The sequence below is a fragment of the Pezoporus occidentalis genome, unplaced genomic scaffold (genome assembly GCF_034315485.1).
Source record: "Pezoporus occidentalis ecotype Australia unplaced genomic scaffold, CSIRO_AGI_Poc_V1 ctg153, whole genome shotgun sequence".
Taxonomy (NCBI): Eukaryota; Metazoa; Chordata; class Aves; order Psittaciformes; family Psittacidae; genus Pezoporus; species Pezoporus occidentalis.
Window position 1 is genome coordinate 915,924 of NW_026913350.1, and position 22,691 is coordinate 938,614.

At 48.2% G+C, this 22,691-nt stretch overlaps 1 protein-coding gene and 1 non-coding gene across 8 annotated transcripts in view; both read left to right on the top strand.

Moving 5' to 3' along the window:
- PUM1 (pumilio RNA binding family member 1) overlaps positions 1 to 22,691 on the top strand; it is a 63,470-nt gene that overhangs the window by 28,402 nt on the left and 12,377 nt on the right. For 4 of the 7 annotated variants that reach the window (XM_062611413.1, XM_062611409.1, XM_062611408.1 and 1 more), the window contains 8 exons: positions 3,862 to 3,955; positions 5,234 to 5,350; positions 10,919 to 11,070; positions 12,889 to 13,027; positions 14,559 to 14,702; positions 16,019 to 16,315; positions 18,276 to 18,512; positions 22,036 to 22,303. In XM_062611413.1, the coding sequence (XP_062467397.1) occupies positions 3,862 to 3,955; positions 5,234 to 5,350; positions 10,919 to 11,070; positions 12,889 to 13,027; positions 14,559 to 14,702; positions 16,019 to 16,315; positions 18,276 to 18,512; positions 22,036 to 22,303 (1,448 nt within the window). The remainder of the gene's footprint in view (positions 1 to 3,861; positions 3,956 to 5,233; positions 5,351 to 10,918; positions 11,071 to 12,888; positions 13,028 to 14,558; positions 14,703 to 16,018; positions 16,316 to 18,275; positions 18,513 to 22,035; positions 22,304 to 22,691) is intronic. The other 3 variants (XM_062611411.1, XM_062611412.1, XM_062611410.1) reach the window with 2 other exon arrangements.
- Positions 8,716 to 8,799, top strand: LOC134159978 (small nucleolar RNA SNORD103/SNORD85). Its single transcript, XR_009963382.1, has one exon. It is a non-coding gene; the product is annotated as a small nucleolar RNA SNORD103/SNORD85 (small nucleolar RNA).

The window sequence follows — 22,691 nt, forward strand, 5'->3', positions numbered from 1 at the left end:
CAGGGAGCTGTGGAATGGGCTGGGTTAGGAGGGGCCTTAAAAATCATGTAGTTCTAACCTCCCTGCCGTGGGCAGGGACACCTTCCATCATCATGGGGTCAGCACCAGCTCAGGCTCTTCTCTTGGGGAGAGGGGTGGAGGAAGATTTGGGGTGGCTTCATTGTCTCTCTGCTATCTGTAGAGTGCGGCCTGTGTCCTCGTAGGGAGCACGAGACAGGAGATCTCAGCATGGCCACTGAGCTGCAGACTTCAGGACCCATAGGAAGCAGCAGTTACCAGCAGTGCTTGTCTGTGTATTAATCATTTTTACCTTGAGTAAGTTTACCTTGGAGAAGAGCTTTAAATGAGTCAAAACTGCTTAACAAAACCCAAACCCACCCTCGAGCCCTTAAAGGTCAAACAGCAGCTCAGGCCCGGTGTCACAGCCCTGCTGTGGGATCTCTGCAGTACCAATCCAGAGCCAACCAAGGAGTAATGGATTTCAACTGCTCGTACTTGAGCAGGGTTTAAAACCCGAGGCCAGAGTCCAATACTACTGAGCTTTATCTCAGCCCAGTGTGTTTGACCTTTCTCCCACGCAGGCAGCCGCAGCTTCTCATCCCGGAGCAGTAACCCAAGTCCTGCCTTTGCTCTTGGCTTGGCTTGAATGCTGGGCCTAGATCCAAGGATCTGCTCAATCCGCTCCTGTTCCTGCTAGTATGGGCAGCAATCATCAACTTTTATTGCTTTCCTATTGTAACAGTGATATCTCTCAAAAGAAGAGCAAGACCCTTTGTCACAGCTGAGGGCAAAGGGATGTAACTAGCCCTGCCTTCCCTAAAATAACCAGTCCTTTTTAGCAGAACAGCCTGTTGGCATTCCCCAGTGAGGAAAGCCCGTTGCCAAGTGTGTGCTAAAGGCCCAACTCGGAGTAATCAGAGCCTTTAAAGCAATGGGAATACCTGTTAGAGCCTGGTGGGTTGGTTTATTATCCAGCACGTTTAGGAGAGGAATGGTGGACATTATTTGAATGATTAAACTAAATAGCTGCTGAAGATTTCATAAAGAAGACCTGGTTCCAAGGCTTTGTCTTCTTTTGGTGTGGGACCTTGTGAGAATTAACATCCAACAATGATACTTGGCTAGTTATTTCTACATTAGAGCTCAACAAGGGAACTGGTTTGGAAAGAACTGTTAGATATGGGAAAGGACCTGCAGGACTGGGAAGACTGAAATGTGCATTTTGTCTGTGGTTTTTAGTTCAGTGAAGGCTCATTGGCAATTTCAAGCGGGTTTTATTTGCTTCTTCGAGCTTTATAAAGTTAGGACTTAAAATCTGAACATCTTGCATGTAGCTGGTGGGAATAGAAACTGTCAGAAGAAGGCTGGCCTGGGAAGCGGGTCCATGTCCAGAGGGATTGCAGGATGGAGCTCTGACTTCAGCCAGCCCTAAGCAGGTCTGGTGGGGTTTGGTTTTCTTTGTATGAAGAAGATAGCAGTAGCTAACCATGGAGTCACAAAGTGGTTTGGGTTAAAAGGGACCTGCCACGGGCAGGGACACCTTCCACTAGAGCAGCTTGCTCCAAGCCCCTGTGCCCAGCCTGGCCTTGAACACTGCCAGGGATGGGGCAGCCACAGCTTCTCTGGGCACCCTGTGCCAGCGCCTCAGCACCCTCCCAGGGAAGAGCTTCTGCCTAAGAGCTCATCTCAGTCTCCCCTCTGGCAGGTTAAAGCCATTCCCCTTGGCCTGTCCCTGAAGGCCCTTGTCCAAAGCTCCTCTCCAGGTTTTCTGCAGCCCCTTCAGGCACTGGAGCTGCTCTCAGGTCTCCCCTTCAGGAGCCTTCTCTTCTCCAGGCTGAACCAGCCCAGCTCTCTCAGCCTGTCCTCGTAAGAAGTAAAATCCAGCTTTCTGCTGGGTGGAGCTGAAGTTCTCTCTGGTCTCTTTGAATGGTGAGGTTTGGCAGCAGTGGAGGTCTGGGCTGTGGGCACAGCACCCTGCTCACCCCATCGCTGTGTTGTGCTAAGCTCCTTCCCAGGTCCCATTGACAATAAGCAGGCTGGGCTATTTCAGAGCTGTTCTTTTGAAGCCTCAACCTTGTTGCAATAGCTCCTTACACCTACAGTAACTGCACTCAACAGGCTTTTGTAAATGTAAGGGCTGTAGTAAAGAGAAGGCTTCGTCCTTCTGCCTGATGTGACCTCCCAGTGCACATCTGTGTAAATCTGCTGTATCTTGGCTCCTCGATGTGCCCATTTTCTTACTACATGACATCCAATCTGCTGCCAGTTACAGCCTGGATGAAAGCAGTCTCTCTCTTTCGGCAGTCCAGGTTTTTTGTATGCAGATGTCAGAAGGAAATACATCCTGAACAAAAGGATCTCCTCTGTAGAAGTGCCTTTCCAAGGCTGTTGGGAAGCATCACACACTTTGAAGGGATTACAAGCGAGTGCAGCTAAAAGCAGTAGTAAGAAGGGAAGGTCTTAACCATGCGTAATCTGATTAGAGATGTCAGATGTCCCTATTTCAGGAGAAACTGGCTTACAGAAGTGTCATCCACAAATGTTCCCGTAACTATAACACAGTCTCCCGTGTTCTGGTTTCTTGGAATTCCCTGGATTAACTCCCCCGTGTGCTGTAAGCGATGCTTCATTTGCAGAATCCCAGCCTGGTTTGTGTTGGAGGGGACCTTAAAGCTCATCCAGTCCCAACCCCTGCCACTGGCAGGGACACCTTGCACTGGAGCAGGTTGCTCCAAGCCTCTGTGTCCAGCCTGGCCTTGAACACTGCCAGGGATGGGGCAGCCACAGCTGAGTGGGGAGGAACGTTGCTTCTGGGTAGCTCCGGAGTGGTTATTCCACTTGTGGGTCCTTAGTGTTTGAATTAGAGTTGAGCCATCCTCTGCTGATGGATTACGTTGGGGAGTGTTTCCTTCGGTAGAAGAAAAGCTGGGAAGTGAGTTTGTAGTAAGGGCCTGGATGAATGAAGAACACATAAAATCCAAACCTAAGCAAAAATGCTTGGAAGACTGATGTAATCCTCTCCTTTTCATTCTTGGGAATGACTGTTCTCAGGAACGCTGCCTGTTGCTCCTGGAGATGGCAGGGAGCTTTGGGCTGGCAAACTCGGGTATCCTTTGGATGACTTACCCACAAACTCCCCAGGTCCGGTTTCTGTCTGTTCTAGAGAAGAATTTACACTCCTTGCATGGAAGGCTGGCAGGAAAAGGAGCATTTTGGCCAAGGGGTTGTGAGCTCCCAAGGCTGTTGTCCCACCCCATGGCTCTTTAGGTGGCTCTGGAGTCATCACAAGTGTATCATCTCCCACACTTACTCTGCTGGCTTCTTCATGGTGAAGGCCAGGTTGGATAACGGGGGCTTGGAGCAAGCTGCTCTAGTGGAAGGTGTCCCTGCCTGTGGCAGGGGTTGGAACTGGATGAGCTTTAAGGTCCCTTCCAGCCCAAACCAGTCTGGGATTCTATGAGTCCCACCGTCTGGAGGAGTCACCCAGGTTGTCTGCTGCTGTGACTGTGATTTCACTGTGCTTGGTGTTGATCAAGGTCTCATGGTCTGTGGCAGCTACTAGTGATCCATAGGCTGCGGTTAGGAGCTGTGTGTTTTAATTGGGGAATAAAAGGGCTTTCAGGCAATGTTCAGAGAACAGCAGAGAAAACCCTAGCTGGGGTTTAGCTGTACTTCAGAAGTACATTGTTTTCCAGGGGGATTATCATGGGCAATTGATTTCGAGAGTTTGGTGTTTTTCAATTCCTATTGAAATGTTTTCCCTTCAAGAGGAGTGTCTGTAGTTACGAAAACAAATTGAGTGTAAAGGAATGACTTTAAAAGGAAGAGTGAAGGACCATATTTGTGCTTCTCTCCCTTCAGTTGTTCCAAAGACCGAATGCACTTGCTGTTCAGCAGCTGACAGCAGCGCAGCAGCAGCAGTACGCCTTGGCAGCTGCCCATCAGCCTCACATAGGTAAGTCTTGCATGTAATACACCACATTTTAGTGGGCTTTAATCAATAGAACACATTGGGAAAAGACCAGGGAAAAAGGATGGGTGGGTTTTGGACAATCCTCACTGTGTTTTGTGACTGGTAATTACATATAAGCAGAAGTGCATTGTTTAAAGCTCCACTTCAAGAGTTCTGGAGGTAGCCTTGTCTGTTTTAAAAGCTCCAGAGCATTTGTGTCTGGCAGGAGTGACCCTTACCCTTGTTGAGGGGCCTGCTCAGGAAGGAGGGTGCTCTGAAATCCATGCTGTGAGTAAGACATGAGTTGGGGTGAGCACAGCAATACACAACTCCATATGCATCTGTACACATGTCCTGTGGCTCAGCTGCCTGGGCCGTCTTGAACTGAAAGATGTAATTCATGCACAACACATGGTTGATGTTACTAAAGGAGTATGGATTAGGAATAAAGTGCATAACCCTGTAGCAGGGCTATTCCTGGATGATTAAACTATCATAGGGTTAAATGTTTTTAGCACAATAAGCAGTTTAAGTTGTTCTTCCTATCAAAAAGCCCAGTACAAATGGGTTGGGGCTCTCCCACTCTGCACAGTGTACTTGTTTGCTTGTAGGGGCTCAGGGATAGACCTGAATCAAACTGGTTTAGCTTTTTACCTTGCTCCCCTTCACCTTCACCTCCCCTCCACGCCCCTCTCCCGCCCCTCTGGGATTTCTCTAATGATTAAACTGTTGCCTTGCAGGGGAAGGTAATGCCTACACTGCAGGGATGGTTCCCTGCCATGCCTGTATGATCCTGAGTTCCTTCCTGGCTAATTCATTGAACTATTGGGATTCTGAAGTCCATTCCCCCTTTTCCTGTCCCTACAGGCCCTTGTCCAAAGCCCCTCTCCAGGTTTCCTGCAGCCCCTTTAGGCACTGGAGCTGCTCTAAGGTCTCTCCTTCAGGAGTCTTCTCCAGTCTAAACCAGCCCAGCTCTCTCTGCCTGGCTCCAGAGCAGAGCTGCTCCAGTCCTCGCAGCATCTCCATGGCCTCCTTTGGACTCACTTGAATTTTACCACTTCAGCTTTCCTGAATGGATGTTGCATCACTGGAATTGTTTTTTTTTCATGTAAATGATACCCTCCACACATTGCTCTATTCAGACTCTGGTGTCGCTCATTCACTATAGAAATCACCCTGTAACAAACACTAACATCCTACAACAACCCAGGGTTCTGTGTTCACTGGGCAGAGGTGTTTTGGCAGGGCTGCACTTCTAGTGAAGTTTGTTTCCACTGACAGGTATGTTTTCAGCAGGTTTAGCTCCTGCTGCCTTTGTCCCTAACCCGTACATCATCAGCGCCGCGCCGCCAGGAACCGACCCCTACGCTGCCGGACTCGCAGCCGCTGCCACGTTAGGTGAGATGCTCCCACTTGCCCATTCATTCCTTGCCTGTGCCAGAGCTGCTCTGGAGTGCATGGTTGTGAAATGAACTATTCGTACACTGTCATTTCCATGGAGAGATAATGGTTTATCAGTGAGTTGAAACAGGGTTTGTCTTGGAAACACCGTTTTCTGTCGCTTACATGTGGTAATTGTTGTATAACACTTGCTGTGGGCTCTCTCTCTGCTGAGGATAAACAACCAGAGCAAAGCCAGAACAAAACGCTTGCAGACATCAATGTTGCTGCATGTTTGGGGTTTTCTGGGGACTGACAGGAGTGAGAGATAACCTTTGTAAACAGATTTATTAAATGCTAGAAAGATGAGGATGTGTTTTCCTGCCAGGGAGGTTGTATCTCATTGCTGTTTAACTTGATTTACTGCAGCGCATCCTGCAAATGGGATCTTTCCCTTTTGCAAGAGGCTGTCAAGAATTCATGGGGTTTAGATCCTCAAGGTAAAAACACCCTGTATCCACTACAAGGCTCACACCATGAATATGCAGTTTGCCCGATGCAAGCAGCGATGGCGGCTCTTGTCTTCATGCAAGGTCTTTCTCCCAAACGTTCACATATCAGTTTCCAAACTCTTTCCAACTGCCAGAGCCAAAATCCGTGTATTTTGAGATGACAGCTCAGGAAAACAGCTTATCCGGCAGTGTGAAGAACACGCTGTACATTGAACTTGTGCTGCGGATCCCATAAGGTTCTTGCCTAAGCCTTGAGGACAAAGGAAGAGCGTTCTTTCAGAAGATCAGCTTTATCACCACGCTTTGCTGTTCTGGAGCCACCAGGGAGGAAGCCTGCACCTGAAGTGGAACCTGTTTAGTTCAGAGCAGAGGTGGTTTCCAGCAGAGCCTGCATGCTGTTGCCACGCTCCATTTAGAACTCACTGTGGGGTGGCTTGTACCAAATCAAAGCCATAAGACATTGGCTGTCACTCTGCCAAAGAGCACTGGGGTTTGGTACGTGACTTTGTGGGGTGTTGAAGAGCTCTTACACAACACTGCTGAGCTCTTAAGCTTTGAGCCATCATCAGGTCAAGCTCCAAAATGGGATTTCAGCAACTGTTACCCACTTGGATGGCTTTTTTAATGCATCATATGGATGGATGTAAAGAATGAAGATTATAATTGAAAGCTGTGGGCTTTGGACTTTTTGACTGCTGTGAGCATTGTGTGCTGATTGCATAATAACAATGCAGGATTAACGTTAGGTAACAACAACATGTTGTTGGCAAACAAATGACACTGTGATTAAATGGAGGAAAGCCAAGAGCTAGAGTACAAGGATATTCCTAACAGTCCAGGAGTTGATAAACTAGCATGTGATGATGAATGTGTGGTAGTGAATGAATGACCTGAACTCTCAATGGCAAATACGAGTAGGAGCTTCAGCCAGGATTTAGCAGGGGAGAGGTGCTGGAGCACGAGCAGTTCCAGTCCCTGTCGGAAGAGGGGCTGTGGAAGTGATTACTATAGAAGGAGGATTCTGGTTGGCCTCTTTGCATCAGCTCAGTGCTTCTAAAGGCAGGGCTCATTCGGAAGGAGTGATGGAGTTCAGCAGAGCAGGAGGTCAGTGTCTTGATTTCATAGAAAGGCACATGGAACTGTTGCCAGATTTCCAGGAAAATGGAAGTCTCTTTGCCACAGCCTGTTTTCTTCTCCTTTTTCTCAGCCGTGTTGAAGCTGCAGCTGCCTGAGTATCTTCAACTAGGAAATAACGCACCCCAGGATACCTAAAGCATCCCAAAACTTGGCATCAGGGTCTCTATTTGAATCATTTCTAGACTTTATGACTCCAGAAAGCCAAACAAAAGGATGTGTAGCACACTGCAGTGTACTTACAGTGTTACACCCTGGAGAAATAGGAGTTACTCCATCCACCTCACTGGGCTTTGGACCCTGACAGCTTGAAATGGCAACGTAACAGAGTTGCGGTTGATGTTTGCTTTAGGATAAGCATCTTTTCTGTCTGAACTTGAGCAGTTCTGAAAGTCTTCATCTGTGATGAGTGCAGCACTGAAGGGACGGGACAGTTCAGATGGTGAGAGCTATGTATGGAGTCAGATGCCTCCCTGATGTGTATGGGAGGGTAAAATTGGGAAGACCTGGAGAAGTTTATGAGATGGAAGAAATAATGAGTTTAGAGTTGTTGGTAGTTTATTGCTCCACTCTTAGAGCAGAGGGGAAACTTGCATGTGTTTTATGGCAAAGATAATTCTGTCGTTAAGATTCTGCCATTACAGCAGCTTTTTCATGACTCTTGAGTGTCAGCCCTGTGACAATGTGGCAGTACTCTTTTCCTTCCAATAATAGTAGCATTTTAAAGAAGGGATCTTAATGCAGAGGGAAAGGGTCCCTAGGCTCAAGAAGAAATCACTTGTGAGTTTAAAGCATGAGGAAGATGACTGCTGCTTTCAGAAAGTGCTGTGGAATTGCCTTCTATCAGTTGAGAGAGATGTCACTCATAAAGAAATGCTGGCTTTTGTACGACAAGCTGGAGATGCTGGTTCCCTCTGAGATGTGGGACAGGGAGCAAAGTGTTCTGTGCTTTGTGGAGAAGTGGATGCTGGATTAGGCTGCATGCAGGAAAAAGCAGCACTTACAGATTGAGGGGAGTGGATTTGGATGCGCCTGTGCTGTGGTTCTCAGCTTGGCATTCTGAGGAGCCTCTTTCACTCTGCTGACCCAGCTCAGAGCTGGGGACCAGTATGGATGCCTGCACACATCACTGAGGGCTCGGATTTGGGGCAGCAGATCCAGCTGGCTTTTCCCCATTGCCTTAGGCACAGCGTCATGCAAAGGTACCTCTGCTCTGCCTCAGCGCTGGACACAGGGCTTGCTTGCATGAGGCTGCATTGGAGCCATTGGAGATGAGCTGGTCCTCATCCCCATCCCTAGAAATCCACGGCTCCATTAGTACCCTCAATTGCTGTACTGGTAATTCTGAAGCAGTCACAAATCACTAATAGTAGATACAGTTTGAAGCTGTGTGTTTTCAGACATGAGCTTTTCAAGGCTCTTTGACATGGTGGTCCCCAAGCCCTCGTTCTTGGCTGGAGGGGCAGGTATGGCTTGAGCTTAAAGAGACTTGAGTGCCAAAGCTGAGATGAAAAGCAGAGGATTTGTTACAAACACACCCATGGATTTGCTAATGTTTCTTACAAAGGACTATTTGTGGGTGTCTGTGGCTGATGCGCGAGACGTAGTAGTGGGAATCTTTGATTTCATAGGCACCAAAAAGGCTTTTATTTGCTCGTGTGTGCCTGTCTTTACTAAGTGTAAAAGCAGGTACAAGATCTCCTGAAGTCAAGCAACACTCTGGGTGTTTGGGTAAAGTCTGGCAATGATGACACACTTGCCCTCACTGAGAACACTGTTCAATAATGAGCCTCTCCATGTGCGCAAATGAGCTGAGCCAGACTTGCAGCTCTTTTAAGCCCAGCTGCCTGCAGACTTCAAAGCCTCCGTGTCTTTTCTTCTTTCAAACACACCTAAGGCTCTTGCAGATCCAATCAGCAACCTCTTACTAGGGAAAAAAATCCCCATCCAGACTGTGCTTGTTTGATAATTAGAACTGAGATTAAAATAAGCCAGAGAGATGCCCGAATTCTGCCCAGATAAAGCGTGTTGCAGCAACATCCTGGTAGCCTGAGGGCAAACACTGGGTTCTTACTTGCATAAAATGGAGCAGTTGCAACGAGTGCAGAAGCACCTGTGTCTGGTCTGCATTGACTGACTCTAAACAGGTTCTACTCCACCCATGAGCCGTGTGGCTGTAGGTGCTCAGGTCAGGATAGGCACTGCCATGGTGGGGATGGTTCATTTCCTGCAGCTTTTATCCATTTTAGCTATATAATTCCCAGGTTGGAAGGTAAGAAACAAGTGGCTGTTGCTGCAAGACAAATATGAGTGGGACAGGCAAGTTACTGTCTGTGCCTGATGGTGCCCAGTAAACCCAGACAGGGTGGGTGCTGTGGCAGAGATTTAGTGTGAGATACAAATCCAGCTGCTCAGAAGGTATTGCTGAAGTGCCTGCAGTTAGGCAAAGGGCTACTTGTGACGTCTCCCGTATCACTGTGTGTACATGGAGCTGGGCATGGTCAGCGATGATGCTTACAAAATCCTAAATATGAGGGAAGTATAATGGATAAAAACAAAATAATAAAAGGAGAGTTATTATTACACTTCTGAAATAGGAATTTAACAAAATCCCAGCCTGATTTGGGTTGAAAAGGATCTTAAAGCTCATCCAGCTCCAACCCCTCCCATGGACAGTGACACCTTCCACTAGAGCAACTTGCTCCAAGCCCCTGTGTCCAACCTGGCCTTGAACACTGCCAGGGATGGGGCAGCCACAGCTTCTCTGGGCACCCTGTGCCAGCGCCTCAGCACCCTCACAGGGAAGAGTTTCTGCCTAAGAGCTCATCTCAGTCTCCCCTCTGACAGTTTTAAGCCCTTTGTCTTACTGCTCTGGGCCTTTGCAGTGTCTCTGAGACACAGCAGTACTGAAATGGCTCGGTTAGAACTCAAATACCAACTGTCTCTCAAAATAAAAGCTTTTTTTATTCCATATATGAACAAGTCTGTGGTTTGAATCCACTGAAGTCCTGTTTATTCTTCAGTGTGAAATACGACTATGGCACTCTGCCTTAAACACGGTGTGGTGTAAGTTATTACTGCTGCTGTGGGGAAGGAGCCCATGGGATGGTTTGAAAAGCAAAGGAAATACTTCTCCATTTCTGCTGTCCATTCCCAGTGATAAAGAACAGGCATATTAAAGAACGCTGTTGGATTCACATACGTGTTATCTGTGGGAGGGACTCCACCACTGAGCACAGAGTGCTCACTGCTTCCTCCAGCTAGAATTACTCCAGGCTGCCATGAGGGTGTGTGCTGTGCTGAGACGTGATGAAACACACTGAATATTCAACAGTTCAGGCTTTGCCTGGTGCTCTCTGGGATGATTTCTTTTTTTCCTGAGCCTCTGAAGTTTGAGGAGGGATGTGAAAAGACACAGGATGACACAGCCTCCTTGGTGGTGGTTTGCAGATGCAAAGGAGGACTGAGTGGCTGGAGAAACAACGTTTTCAACACTTTGAACTGATGCTCTCCAGGGGGGTTCTTAATTTACTGGGGAGTTAAATGATGGATGTTATTGAGCTGTGTATGGCAGCTGAGATAGGAGAAACTTGTATATCTCTGTACTTTCCTCCTTCTTTGCTTAGAGAGGGTTGTTCTTCCGCTATAAAACTAGGGCTCAACAACAAACCCAGGGTTCTACAGGATCACTAGTACCAGAACCTGACCTCATCCAGAAAGGTAAAAGCAAGTAAAGATGGAATTTCAGGTCTGACTTCTGAGCTCTTCAGAAATGAAGAATACAATTGCCAGAATGCCTGTGTGTGTGCAAAGGGTTTAAGGCAGATCACCTGGAAATGGGCTTTGTTAAACCAGACGTGAGGAGCAGGTATCTCGGTGACTGTTTGCTGTGTAACTCCTGTCATGCTGGAGAAGCTCACCCGTGTCCTTGGTGTTTCAGGCCCAGCAGTTGTTCCTCACCAGTACTATGGAGTTACTCCCTGGGGAGTGTATCCTGCCAGCCTCTTCCAGCAGCAAGCAGCCGCTGCCGCTGCTGCCACCAACTCAGCCAGCCAGCAGACAACCCAGCAAACCCAGCAGGGCCAGCAGCAGGTAAGGGCCAGGGTGCTTGGAACATCACATCATGAACATAGCAGTTGGGAAGAACCCTGATCTTCTTTCAGTGACAGCTCCTGACCCTCACTTCATAGAGTCACGTAGTGAGTGGGGTCGAAGGGACCTTAAAGCTCATCCAGCTCCAACCCCTGCCACGGGCAGGGACCCCTTCCACTAGAGCAGCTTGCTCCAAGCCCCTGTGTCCAACCTGGCCTTGAACACTGCCAGGGATGGGGCAGCCACAGCTTCTCTGGGCACCCTGTGCCAGCGCCTCAGCACCCTCCCAGGGAAGAGCTTCTGCCTAAGAGCTCATCTCAGTCTCCCCTCAGGCAGGTTAAAGCCATTCCCCTTGGCCTGTCCCTACAGGCCCTTGTCCAAAGCCCCTCTCCAGGTTTCCAGAGTTAAAGAAAACAAATCCAAGCTTTCAGACGAAACTGATGGTTGCTAAACCAAGTGATTAAGTGCTAGAAGGACGAGAGGCGTTCCGCTGCCACTGCCCTTGCTTTGGTTACGATCCCCTTGGCCATGCAGTGGGATATGCTTTGCTTTTCTCCTTTTAGAGAAAGCGGGACCCGTAGGATGGGTGTCAGGAACCGGATTCAGGCTCCTCTTTCCCAGCCAGCTCTGACATGGCCCCAGCTTGTTTGTCTGGTATTTTTAAGCTCTGGTCCTTGCCTGACATTGGTTTTCTCCAGTTTTGCTGGCCTCTGTCCCACGATACTTCCTGCTTAGAGACCAAATGGGTTCATTACCCTTCCAAAGAGCGAGGCGGCTCCTTTCTCATAGTAACACAGACCTTCCTTCCTGGTCCTCATGGTACAGTTATAGAAGAGAGCACTTGGCAGCAGAATTTATTAGCTTCTGCTTCAAAAACTAAAGCCAAACCCAGGGTGGGGTTGTATTATGAGGCCTTTTTGGATCGTACAACCAGTGATGTTTCACACCAACAACTGTGGACCACGGATCTGGAGGAAAACACTTTGCTCCTGACAATTTAATCATCACATCTCCCCACATGGCAGTTCACAGACAGGAGTGTGTGGCTCAGAGCTCCTGCACGCAGGTGAACCAGCATTGAGAGTGTGTGGCAGGCACTTAGGCTTTGACATTCAGATGGGAACCTCTCCCCATGAGGAGGGTGTGTGCTAAGAGAGCTTCTGCAAAGCAGCAGCAAACTCTTGCATCACCACTTTGGGCAAAAGGCTTTTGCGAGCCCAGCCTGTCACAGGTAATTACAGGAAAGGTCACTTTGCCATCTTCCCCTCAGAGCAGCCTGTGCTTACACCACAAGAGCTGCATATAAAAGGCAGCATGTGATCTGTGGTCATTATTGCCAGTGATGAGCAAATGTCACTGAGGCGCTGTTTTCTATGGGGACTGGTGGCTTGGAACAGCCCCTGTCATCTCCTGTCATCAGCCCCAGCTCCCACACTGGGCTTCTTGAGGGTTCTGCTCGAGTGGGGGTTTCAATGGCAGAGACCAGCCATTACTGGGGATGGGGCTGATGGCTTGGTTTCTAACAATGGTGAGTACTGAAGGTGGATCAAGAAATGATGCAGCAGATAATGAAGCACGTCCAGATTACACTCAGCCTGAGGGGGGTTTGTTACTTCCACTGGGTCTTACCACTTACCGTGGTGATAGTGTCAAGGCTGGTGGTGGCAAAGGCAGCTCTGTCCTGAGTAAAGGGAGGGCTTGTCAGGCACTCGTTGTGCAAGAACTTCAGCTGCATCCCTGCTCACACTCCTGCAAGGTTGCAGCTTGCTCCTGGGTCCCAAAGCAACCACGTTGATGTGATGTTTCTGTCTCCTGCAGGTTCTCCGTGGAGGAGCCAGTCAGCGCCCACTGACCCCCAACCAGAACCAGCAGGGACAGCAGACTGACCCACTGGTGGCTGCTGCAGCTGTCAACTCTGCCCTTGCCTTTGGGCAGGGGCTGGCAGCAGGGATGCCAGGTAGGGCTCGGGGGAGCTGCATGTCACCAGTGCCAGGGCAGGGCTGAGGAAGCTGTGTCTGTGTCTCTGGGGGTGTCCCATTCACCTGGCATTCAGCAGCATCCTGGTTTTATTAGGGTTTGGGATTAATTTCTAGCTTTACAAAGCATTTTTGGGAGGCTGTTAAATGTAAACCCCACAATCTGACAGTAGTTAAATCAGGGTTTAGGTGTCCGGGTGACAGATGTTATCAGCTGCATTGCTGGAGGTGCATTAGTAGTTTGTGTACTCAGTTGCCTATGGAAAGCTGCCTTCAGGTTTTCTTGTGGATCATGTTAGCTTATGGGATCTTTAGTTTAAAACCTCAGAGGTGTCTTAGTCCTGTTCATTAGCCTCCTTTCTCCATCCCTGCCAAGTGCTTGACTTTAAGCAGGATAGGGCCTTCCCCTGACTCATTTCTTCAAGGCAAATACTGGTGGCTTAAACACAAGGAAAGAAAACAAAGGAAAGGAAGGAGGGTTTGTTCTCATTTGCAGTTCTGCAAGAGAGGAGCTGCTGTGTGACTTCTGCCTCTGCTCCGTGGGGCTAGGGGAGAAATGCTTTTGACATTCCATTATATGGAATATTCTTGTAATGGCAAAGGGCACATGCAAGTATGCCTGGCTCGTCAGATGGGACAGAACAGGATTATTTTGACCTCAAGAAGGGTTGCAAGGTTGTTACATGGGGTTTTTTTTATGGTTTAAGAAGGCTGTTATGTTAAGAAGTTATGAAGTGAAATGTCAGACTCTAGACATGTTTCCAAGCAATCTGCAGAGCTCCTTAAAGCTTCATTAGGGGGGTTTATTTGCAAAGCAGATGTCCACAGAGAGCCTTCTCTTTCTGGCCTCACCTTAGAGAAGCACTTCATTCTGAAGGATTTATTTAGTTGTAGAATCATCATAGAGTCCCAGACTGGTTTGAGTTGGAAGGGACCTTATAGATCATTCCAGTTCTGATCCCCTGCCATGGGCAGGGAGAATTAGATGGCAAGGTACCTAAATACCTGTATGCTGCTGAGAGTCTGTTGCTTTGTGTACAACCAGCATATTTGATTTAGGAGGTTATATTTACCTATATTGGTGTGATACACACCTTCAGGAATCCCTAACTTGTGTGCACACTGAACGGCTTCACTGGGAGAGTTGGAAGTACAGCATGTTGATGTGGGTGTAGAGTTGCAGCACACCTTCTACTTGCAATGGAAAAGAAAGAGTGCTTTGGTATTATAAGACCTTTTTTTTTTGTGTATAACTGAATTGACACTGAGGGTAATGCTAGTGTAGTAGGTTTAGGGATAAAATAAACCTCTTTTCTACCTGAAAATCTTACTAGTGTGAAGTTATAGACTGTTAATACAGTTCATTCCTCTGCAGGAGAAGTGGAGCTGCCTTTTTCCAGGCAGATTTTCCTTTCACAGTCCTGTTGCACCACGCTCATCTGAAGGTGATGGATCTGCCCTGAGCTGTGTTGCTTGTCACCTTACCTCTGCCCCTGTAATTTGCTTCTTCAGGTTACCCAGTGCTGGCTCCTGCTGCTTACTATGACCAAACGGGTGCTCTGGTGGTGAATGCAGGGGCCAGGAACGGTCTGGGGGCCCCTGTCCGCCTGGTGGCCCCCGCTCCTGTCATCATCAGCTCCTCTGCAGCTCAAGCAGGTGAGTCCCAGTCCCAGCAGCTGGAATTCTGCTCTAACCTTGGTGGAGGGGGACCTGAACCCTTTGGGCTCTGCTGGCGATGATGACACACTTGCCCTCACTGAGATCCCTTGTGGGGATTGTTGGTGAGAACATCTCTGTGCTCACTGTGGGCTGAGCCTCCAGAGCAGCCTCACATGGGCAGCACCACATAAACTTTTGTTTTGCAGTTTCATGACAGTTCCTTAAATTTCATCAAATCCCAGCCTGGTTTGGGTTGGAAAGGACCTTAAACCTCCTCCAGCTCCAACCCCTGCCACAGGCAGGGACACCTTCCACCAGAGCAGCTTGCTCCAAGCCCCTGTGTCCAACCTGGCCTTGAACACTGCCAGGGATGGGGCAGCGCCTCAGCATCCTCCCAGGGAAGAGCTTCTGCCTAAGAGCTCATCTCAGTCTCCCCTCTGGCAGGTTAAAGCCGTTCTCCTTGTCCTGTCCCTACAGGCCCTTGTTCAAAGCCCCTCTCCAGGTTTCCTGCAGCCCCTTTAGGCACTGGAGCTGCTCCTTCAGGAGCCTTCTCTTCTCCAGGCTGACCCAGCCCAGCTCTCTCAGCCTGGCTCCATAGGACTTTGCTGGCATCTAGTTTCCCACGTAATAAAAGCTTTTAGCCTCTGTAGAGCTCCCAAATGATCACCTTGTGTAAGATGTTACAAGCCTGGCCTTTGCCAGGAGCTGGGTCGGGTTTTATTAGGGTTCTTTGGGAGTTCAAGGCTTTAAAAGCCTTTTTTTCAGGCAGAATCTGTACGTGTAAGCAGTCTTTGCCAGGGTTAGTAACAGATTATGAAATGGGCCTTTTAATTGTTTCCTTGTAGCTCTTGTTTATTTTGCTTTTTCTTTTACTTTTAGAACTGGCTGAAACCCAAAAGCCCTGGAGTTTGATGTTCCTGGCCCTCCCTGCAGGGTTGTGTTTCAGGCACTAAAGGGCAATTTTGCTTCTTTCAAAACTTGTGTTTCTTAAGTGGATATTGCCCAGTGTGTGCCTGTGTTGAGTTGCACCTTAGATCTTAGGAGAGAGGGGTTGGTTTTGTGTGTTTCATCCGCACAGCTCTCATAATCCAGGCAGTTATAATAAGGAGGCACTATTGGTATTCAGTAGCTCTGTGCAAGACTTGTGGAGCTTGGGTATGAAGTGAAGACACTTTGTGCAGAGTTTGAGGTAAAAGGGACATTTTCATCCTGAAAGGAAAAGGTTTCTAGTAAATACAAGGAAACTGCTGTGTTTTAAGTGCTAAAACTGGTGTGGAAATGGACTTCTTCAGTCTCTGCTTCTTCCTTTGCAGCGGTTGCAGCGGCTGCAGCTTCAGCCAACGGGGCAGCGGGCGGCCTGGCAGGAACCACAAACGGACCATTCCGCCCTCTGGGAACTCAGCAGCCCCAACCCCAGCCCCAGCAGCAGCCCACCAACAACCTGGCATCCAGCTCCTTCTATGGCAACAACTCGCTGAGCAGCAATTCCCAGAGCAGCTCGCTCTTTTCTCAGGGCTCTGCCCAACCTGCCAACACTTCCCTGGGCTTCGGCAGCAGCAGCTCTCTTGGTGCCACACTGGGCTCTGCGCTGGGAGGGTTTGGGACAGCAGGTAAGAGCACAGGGGTCTTTCTGGGGAAGAAAGAGGTGTAGACAGCTTTACATGCAGTGAGGGGCTGTGCAAGCTGCTCAGCCATTCATAGAATCCCAGCCTGGTTTGTTTTGGAAGGGACCTTAAAAGCTCATCCAGTTCCAACCCCTGCCACGGCCAGGGACACCTTCCACTAGAGCAGCTTGCTCCAAGCCTCTGTGTCCAACGTGGCCTTGAGCACTGCTGGGGATGGGGCAGCCACAGCTTCTCTGGGCACCCTGTGCCAGCGCCTCAGCACCCTCACAGGGAAGAGCTTCTGCCTAAGAGCTCATCTCAGTCTCCCCTCGGGCAGGTTAAAGCCATTCCCCTTGGCCTGTCCCTACATCCCTTGTGCCAAGCCCCTCTCCAGGTTTCCTGTAGCCCCTTTAGGCACTGGAGCTGCTCTAAGGTCTCCCCTTCAGGAGCCTTCTCTTGTCCAGGCTGACCCAGCCCAGCTCTCTCAGCCTGGAGATTGAATGGAAATGGAAGTTAAATCCATGTAGGTTAAATGGTGATTTTCCCTTAGCAATACTTTGGCTTTCAAAATGTGCAGCGCTTGCTGGTGAAACTGCTTTTAGTAGATGATACAATTCGAAATACCAAAGTAATGAACTTGTTTGGTTGTACACGTGATCAGTCATCCCCTTGTTGCTACAGATTAAGTTTTAAAACAGGTTTGGATGTCCTTGCCTTTACCTGCCGTGCTTGGTGGAGGCACTGGGCTAACAGGGATTGGCTCGGGAGCAGTATCCACCCGTGTTCAAACTCTTCTTACCTCAGGATAATGTCTGAGTAACTTCTCATGACTTCAAAAAAGCTGACCTGAGGTGCTTTCCATGCTTTATTCTGGGAGTTTTATATCAGACACCAAGAAAAGGTCATTTACTGTGGTTGCAAGAAATGCTCCACACGCTTTCTTTTGATTCCTTTGTTATAGGCAGTTGGAGACAAAGATTTTTCTCAGAATAAAGCCAGAGCAGAAAGATGTCTGTGGATTGGGTATTTTTTATTCCTTAGGTTTGTGTTTTCTGAAGTACAACAATTGTTTTAATTACTGCTTAGGCTCAGAGGTAGTAATTACCCTGAACTTCTCTGCTTTCATCAGTGTAAGGGCAAGTTAAAACATGCCTTTTGAGCCTGCTCCATCCAAAAAGGCTGAGGCACATCCTGTCGCTGCATCAAATCCTGGTGTTAAACACAAGTTAGTCTGGATATTTGTCTTAAGCCTGAGATTTGGAGCCATCTTGGCTTCAGGGAAACAGGATTCACCTTTTCTGTTTCAGTTTAACTCATTGAATTCAGTTAAGAATTTGCTCAATGCCAAGATGCACAAACATGTTTTCCCTCAATCAGTGAACAGAAATGTGAGGTTCTGGCTTCTAGGGCTTGTGTGCAGCCTTGAAAGGTGCTTGGTTCAGTACAGGTAACAGTTTCACTATTTATTAAGCAAGAATTTAATGCAAAATTGATTTTTTTTTTCCCTCAATTTGACAACACATTTAAAGAGTTTGTATTTGAGTATTGCGACAACTCTTCAAAATCCATTGGGTTTGTGTGTTCAATCGACTTCTGATTCCCATCTCAATGAAGCCGGTGCGAGCAGGAGCTGGTCTCTGATGTAGTGAATAATGAACATGAGGATTCCAAGCAAACATACATGAAGCTGTACATGGTCTTGAGTAAATAGGAGTAGATCAAATCTCATTTTGGATTTGGTTTAGTTCTAATGGCCAAAGAGTAAAGCCGGGATTCAGACTCATTTTTAACTCGGGGATTTTCTGCTTGAGCATCAGCTGTGGATTTAATGAATGCATTTCACTGGGGCACATGCAGCACCTGTAGGAAAACAGCCTGGTGCTATATGGCTGCTAATGGGTGCCCTTCTCTGGCTGTCTCAGCAGCTTGTTGACATCACCCAACTTGACTCTCTTCCTCTTTCCAGTTGCTAACTCCAACACGGGCAGTGGCTCCCGCCGAGACTCCCTTACAGGGAGCAGTGACCTGTACAAGAGGACATCCAGCAGTTTGACACCTATAGGACACAGTTTTTATAATGGCCTTGGGTTTTCCTCCTCTCCTGGACCTGTGGGAATGCCTCTGCCCAGCCAAGGACCTGGCCACTCGCAAACTCCGCCACCTTCCTTATCCTCACATGGATCATCTTCAAGTTTAAACCTGGGTAAGAGCCACAGTGCAGCACTGCAGGTTGCTGCTGTGCTCTAGGTGTGACCACCCCTGCACTGCTGTGTAGGTGAGATACCTGCTGCAGAGGGGCTGCTCTTACTCCTGCAGCAGGGTCTCTGCTTGTGTAGAAGGAGGTGAAACACTGAAGCAGGAGCTGTAGCATCCATGGTATAGAATCATAAATCATTTAGGCTGGAAAAGACACAGTACCATCAAGTCCTGTGTTTGACTCTTGCAGCAGTTCAGCTGTAGATAGGAAGGTTTCATAGAATCATATAATCACAGAGTGGTTTAGGTTGAAAGGGACCCTAAAGCTTATCCAGTTCTAACCCTCTTGTCCTGTCCTTACAGGCCCTTGTCCAAAGCCCTTTTCCAGGTTTCTTGTAGCCCCTTTAGGCTGCTCTAAGGTCTCCCCTTGAGAAGCCTTCTCTTCTCCAGGCTGAACAAGCCCAGCTTCCTCAGCCTATCTTCAGGCTTCATGAGGTTTACATGGTCCCACCTCTCTGTTAGTTCCCTGTTTGTTTGTCCCTAAGTTAGAGATAACATTCTCAAGTGTTTGAATGACACACTTTTTCTTGCACAGATCTTGGTAACAGCACTTATTGTGTGTTGCCCTGGATTAAAATAGAGAATTGATACAAAATAAAACAAGACATCTTGTCAGATGGTTTAAAATACCCATTAAGTTTTCAATAAGGAATGAACTTAGAAGTCAGCTTCTTCTTCTAACCACAAGATGCAATCTTATTTGGAGCAGCACAGAGCTCTTGGCTGAGGATTTTGTGTGGTTGTGTTTGAAAGTCTGCCATCAATGTGGCCTTATCAAAAAGCACATTAGTGCATGGGAGAGACTTCCTTAATTCTGGTAAGATGCATTACTGTATGCAGGGTACATCTTCTGGAAGAGCTTCTAGTTAACCCAGAGCTCTTACCTGTAATAAAACAGATAAAGCAAGTGTTAAAGAACAAAGCAGTGCTCACCTGAACTTCCTCAAGTGTTCATTTCCCGGCATTGTAAGCATATAAGGTAGGTTATTCCTTTGTCTGCACCAGTACTTGCTCAAAAATCTCTGGTTTTATCATGTATCTGTCTGGATTTAACAAAACTTGGTTATCAGAACAGTTTTCCATGCATGTGCGCACTCATAAAATGCTGTTTATCATGTTTATTACATGCCTGTGTGATAAACTGAATGCTGGCTAAAGGTTAGCATGGAGCCGTAATAAATATGATTTTAAGATCAAGTTTAGATTTACCATCTTCCCTTGTTCAGAGCTTTAATGGAATTGGAAGGGGTTTAGCTTTATTTATGCAGCTGTACAGGCCTGAAGCTGACAGTTAAATAGCTACCATAAATTAATGCTGAAGCCTAAGCAGACTCAAATCAGGCCCTAGAAAGAGTTTGTTACCCCTGCAGGCAGATAGAAGAATGAATCTTCAAAAGTGGCTCAGGGATGGGTCGGATCTGTTTGAGAGCAAACTGGAAGGAGAGAGGAGTTATTATTGACCTGGATGGGTTGTGCTCCAGAAGTCACTGGGGGCCTTCCCATCGTGAGCTGCTCTGAGGTTTCTGACCTTTGGTGCTTGACTGGTGAGTTTCAGAAGAGCTTGATTTGGGAAACCTGTCCCCATTGCGGTCTCTTCATTCCCAGGATGATGTTCAGCATCTCCACTGGGAGACGTGGGAAGAAAACTGGAGTAATTTGTGGTTTGCTTTGGATCTCCAAAAAGATCAGAAGGTTTTTCTTTTAAAACCTCTGATGGAGACATTTTCTGTACAAACTGTGCTTTTCCTCTCAACTCCGAGATAATTCATGGGTGACAGCAGTGTGAGGGCTGCACTCCTTCCTCTTGACAGCTCTTTGCTGGTGATCAGGAACTCATTTTCCATTGCTGTGACTCTGACTTGCTCCAGGCTTTCAAAAAACAAGTAGTAATTCTGAGCTCTTGGAATGCCATGGATAACATAGGTACACCATTGCTGGGCTTGTCCCTGTTGGTTTTCCTTTTACCTGTGCAGTGATTTACTGTTCCTTTGCATAGCCTTGTGGGGAACGTCACTTGGTCACTTTGTGGAGTTCTGCTCAGTCAGGTAGATAGAGAAGATGATGGCCACACCATTGGTAAGGCAGTGTGAGACAGAGATGTGACCAAGGAGCTCTCAAGTCTCCTTCTCCTTGAGAAAGGGCAGGTTTGGCACCAGCTCCGTAGAAGTCAGAACATGTTCACCCAGCTCAGAGGCAGGAGAAGATAATTAGGCTGTTATCAGATACTTAATTCTCATGTAGGGTTTCCTGCATGGGAGCTTCCTCCAGGCACTGCTGGAGCTGCAGAGTGCAGCTCACTCAGCTCTTCCTTTAGGTAGTATCGATTTCAGGCAGGGTTGTGTGTGCAGCTGCAGGAGAAGGTGTGTTCCCTTTCACACATCCCCACCACCGTTTGCCCTGAAGGTCTCCCTTCTTTTGCCAGGACTTCCCAGCTTTGCCCTTTCTGTTCCCGTTGGCCTCTCAGCTGGCAGATTCCCATAGGATAACAGCAGTTTCCTTGGGAGGACTTTGTCCCACCTAGAACATGCATACTCTCTGGAGGCACCTTGTGGTCTCTGACCAGCAGAGGGATCCCGAGCCCTGCAGGAAAGGGAAGAGTCCTCTGTAGCTTGGAATCTGAAAGCTGATATGCAAGGAAGTGGTGTTTCAGGGTTTAAGCTGGCTCCTATCAGTGCACACAATGCACTGACTACATTGTGAATCATTGCCTGTTCCCCCATCCCTGCTGTTGGGTAACAGGGTGGATTTTTAATGGGGTGGACATCTTCAGGACGTTTGTGAAAGCACAGATTTAAAAAGTACTTATTTATTGCTTTTAATTTATTGTTATTTGCCTGTATTTAATAATGATTTGGGGGTTTATTGCCTTCTTGCTGCCTTTTTCTTGCCTAATTTCATCTTAATCCTGACTCCCATCCCCAGTGTGCTTCTTATAATAGAATCACAGACTGGTTTGGATTGGAAAGGACCTTAAGATGATCCAGTTCCAACTCCCTGCCATGGGCAGGGACACCTCACACTAGACGATGTCACCCAAAGCACTGTTCAGCTTGGCCTTGAACACTGCCAGGGATGGGGCAGCCACAGCTTCTCTGAGCACCCTGTGCCAGCGCCTCAGCAACCACACAGGGAGGAACTTCCTCATATCCAACCTGAACCTCCCCTGTTTCAGTTTAAACCCATTCCCCCTTATCCTATAACTACAGTCCCTGATGAAGAGAAATCAGTCCTTGACACAGCAGCAGGGTAGGTGTGGGAAAACCTGAGGATGGAGGAAAGGGGACCTGGAAACAAGAAGTGAGTGAAAAGCTGCCAGCGCTGGGCTTGACATTTGTCTGGTTTAGGCAGTTTTGACACCAGAAGCTCTTCCAGCCTGTTCCTCACTGAAACCTGTAGTAGCTGTTCCTAACTGAGCACTGAGGATCGGTGCTGGACCACGTCCCCATCCAACTGATGTGGTTTCCTTGCAGGAGGGCTCACAAACGGCAGCGGCCGCTACATCTCAGCTGCTCCTGGAGCTGAAGCCAAGTACCGCAGCGCCAGCAGTGCCTCCAGCCTCTTCAGCCCCAGCAGCACGCTCTTCCCTTCCTCCCGCCTGCGCTATGGGATGTCAGATGTGATGCCCTCCGGCCGGAGCAGGCTCCTTGAGGACTTCCGCAATAACCGCTACCCCAACTTACAGCTGAGGGAGATCGCCGGGCACATCATGGAGTTCTCCCAGGATCAGCACGGATCCAGGTGGGCTTTAAAAACCTCGTGCTGTGGGGGAGGCTTTTGGGAAAGCTGCTCTTTGAGTCAGCATCGTTTGCAGTTTGCATCCCATCCTGAAGGAATGAGGCAGAACAGGGAAAAGGAGGTATGAAGAGCCAAGTGGTGGAACACTCTGAGCCTTCTTTTTAAAGGCTGCCTGGGTACCAGTGGGGATAGAAGGAGTTCCTCCTCTGAAGAGGAGCTTGCTTGCTTTGCAGTTTGCTAGCTAGGCCCACTGGCGTGGCTTAACTCATTAGGAAGAGCTTTCTGGACACAAGACCTTGATGCACTACTCTGCTGAGATCCACTTTGCTTGGAGTGAGGAGGTTTTTGGGGTACCAGCAATGACGTGTGGCCACGGACCTCATGGCTGCCA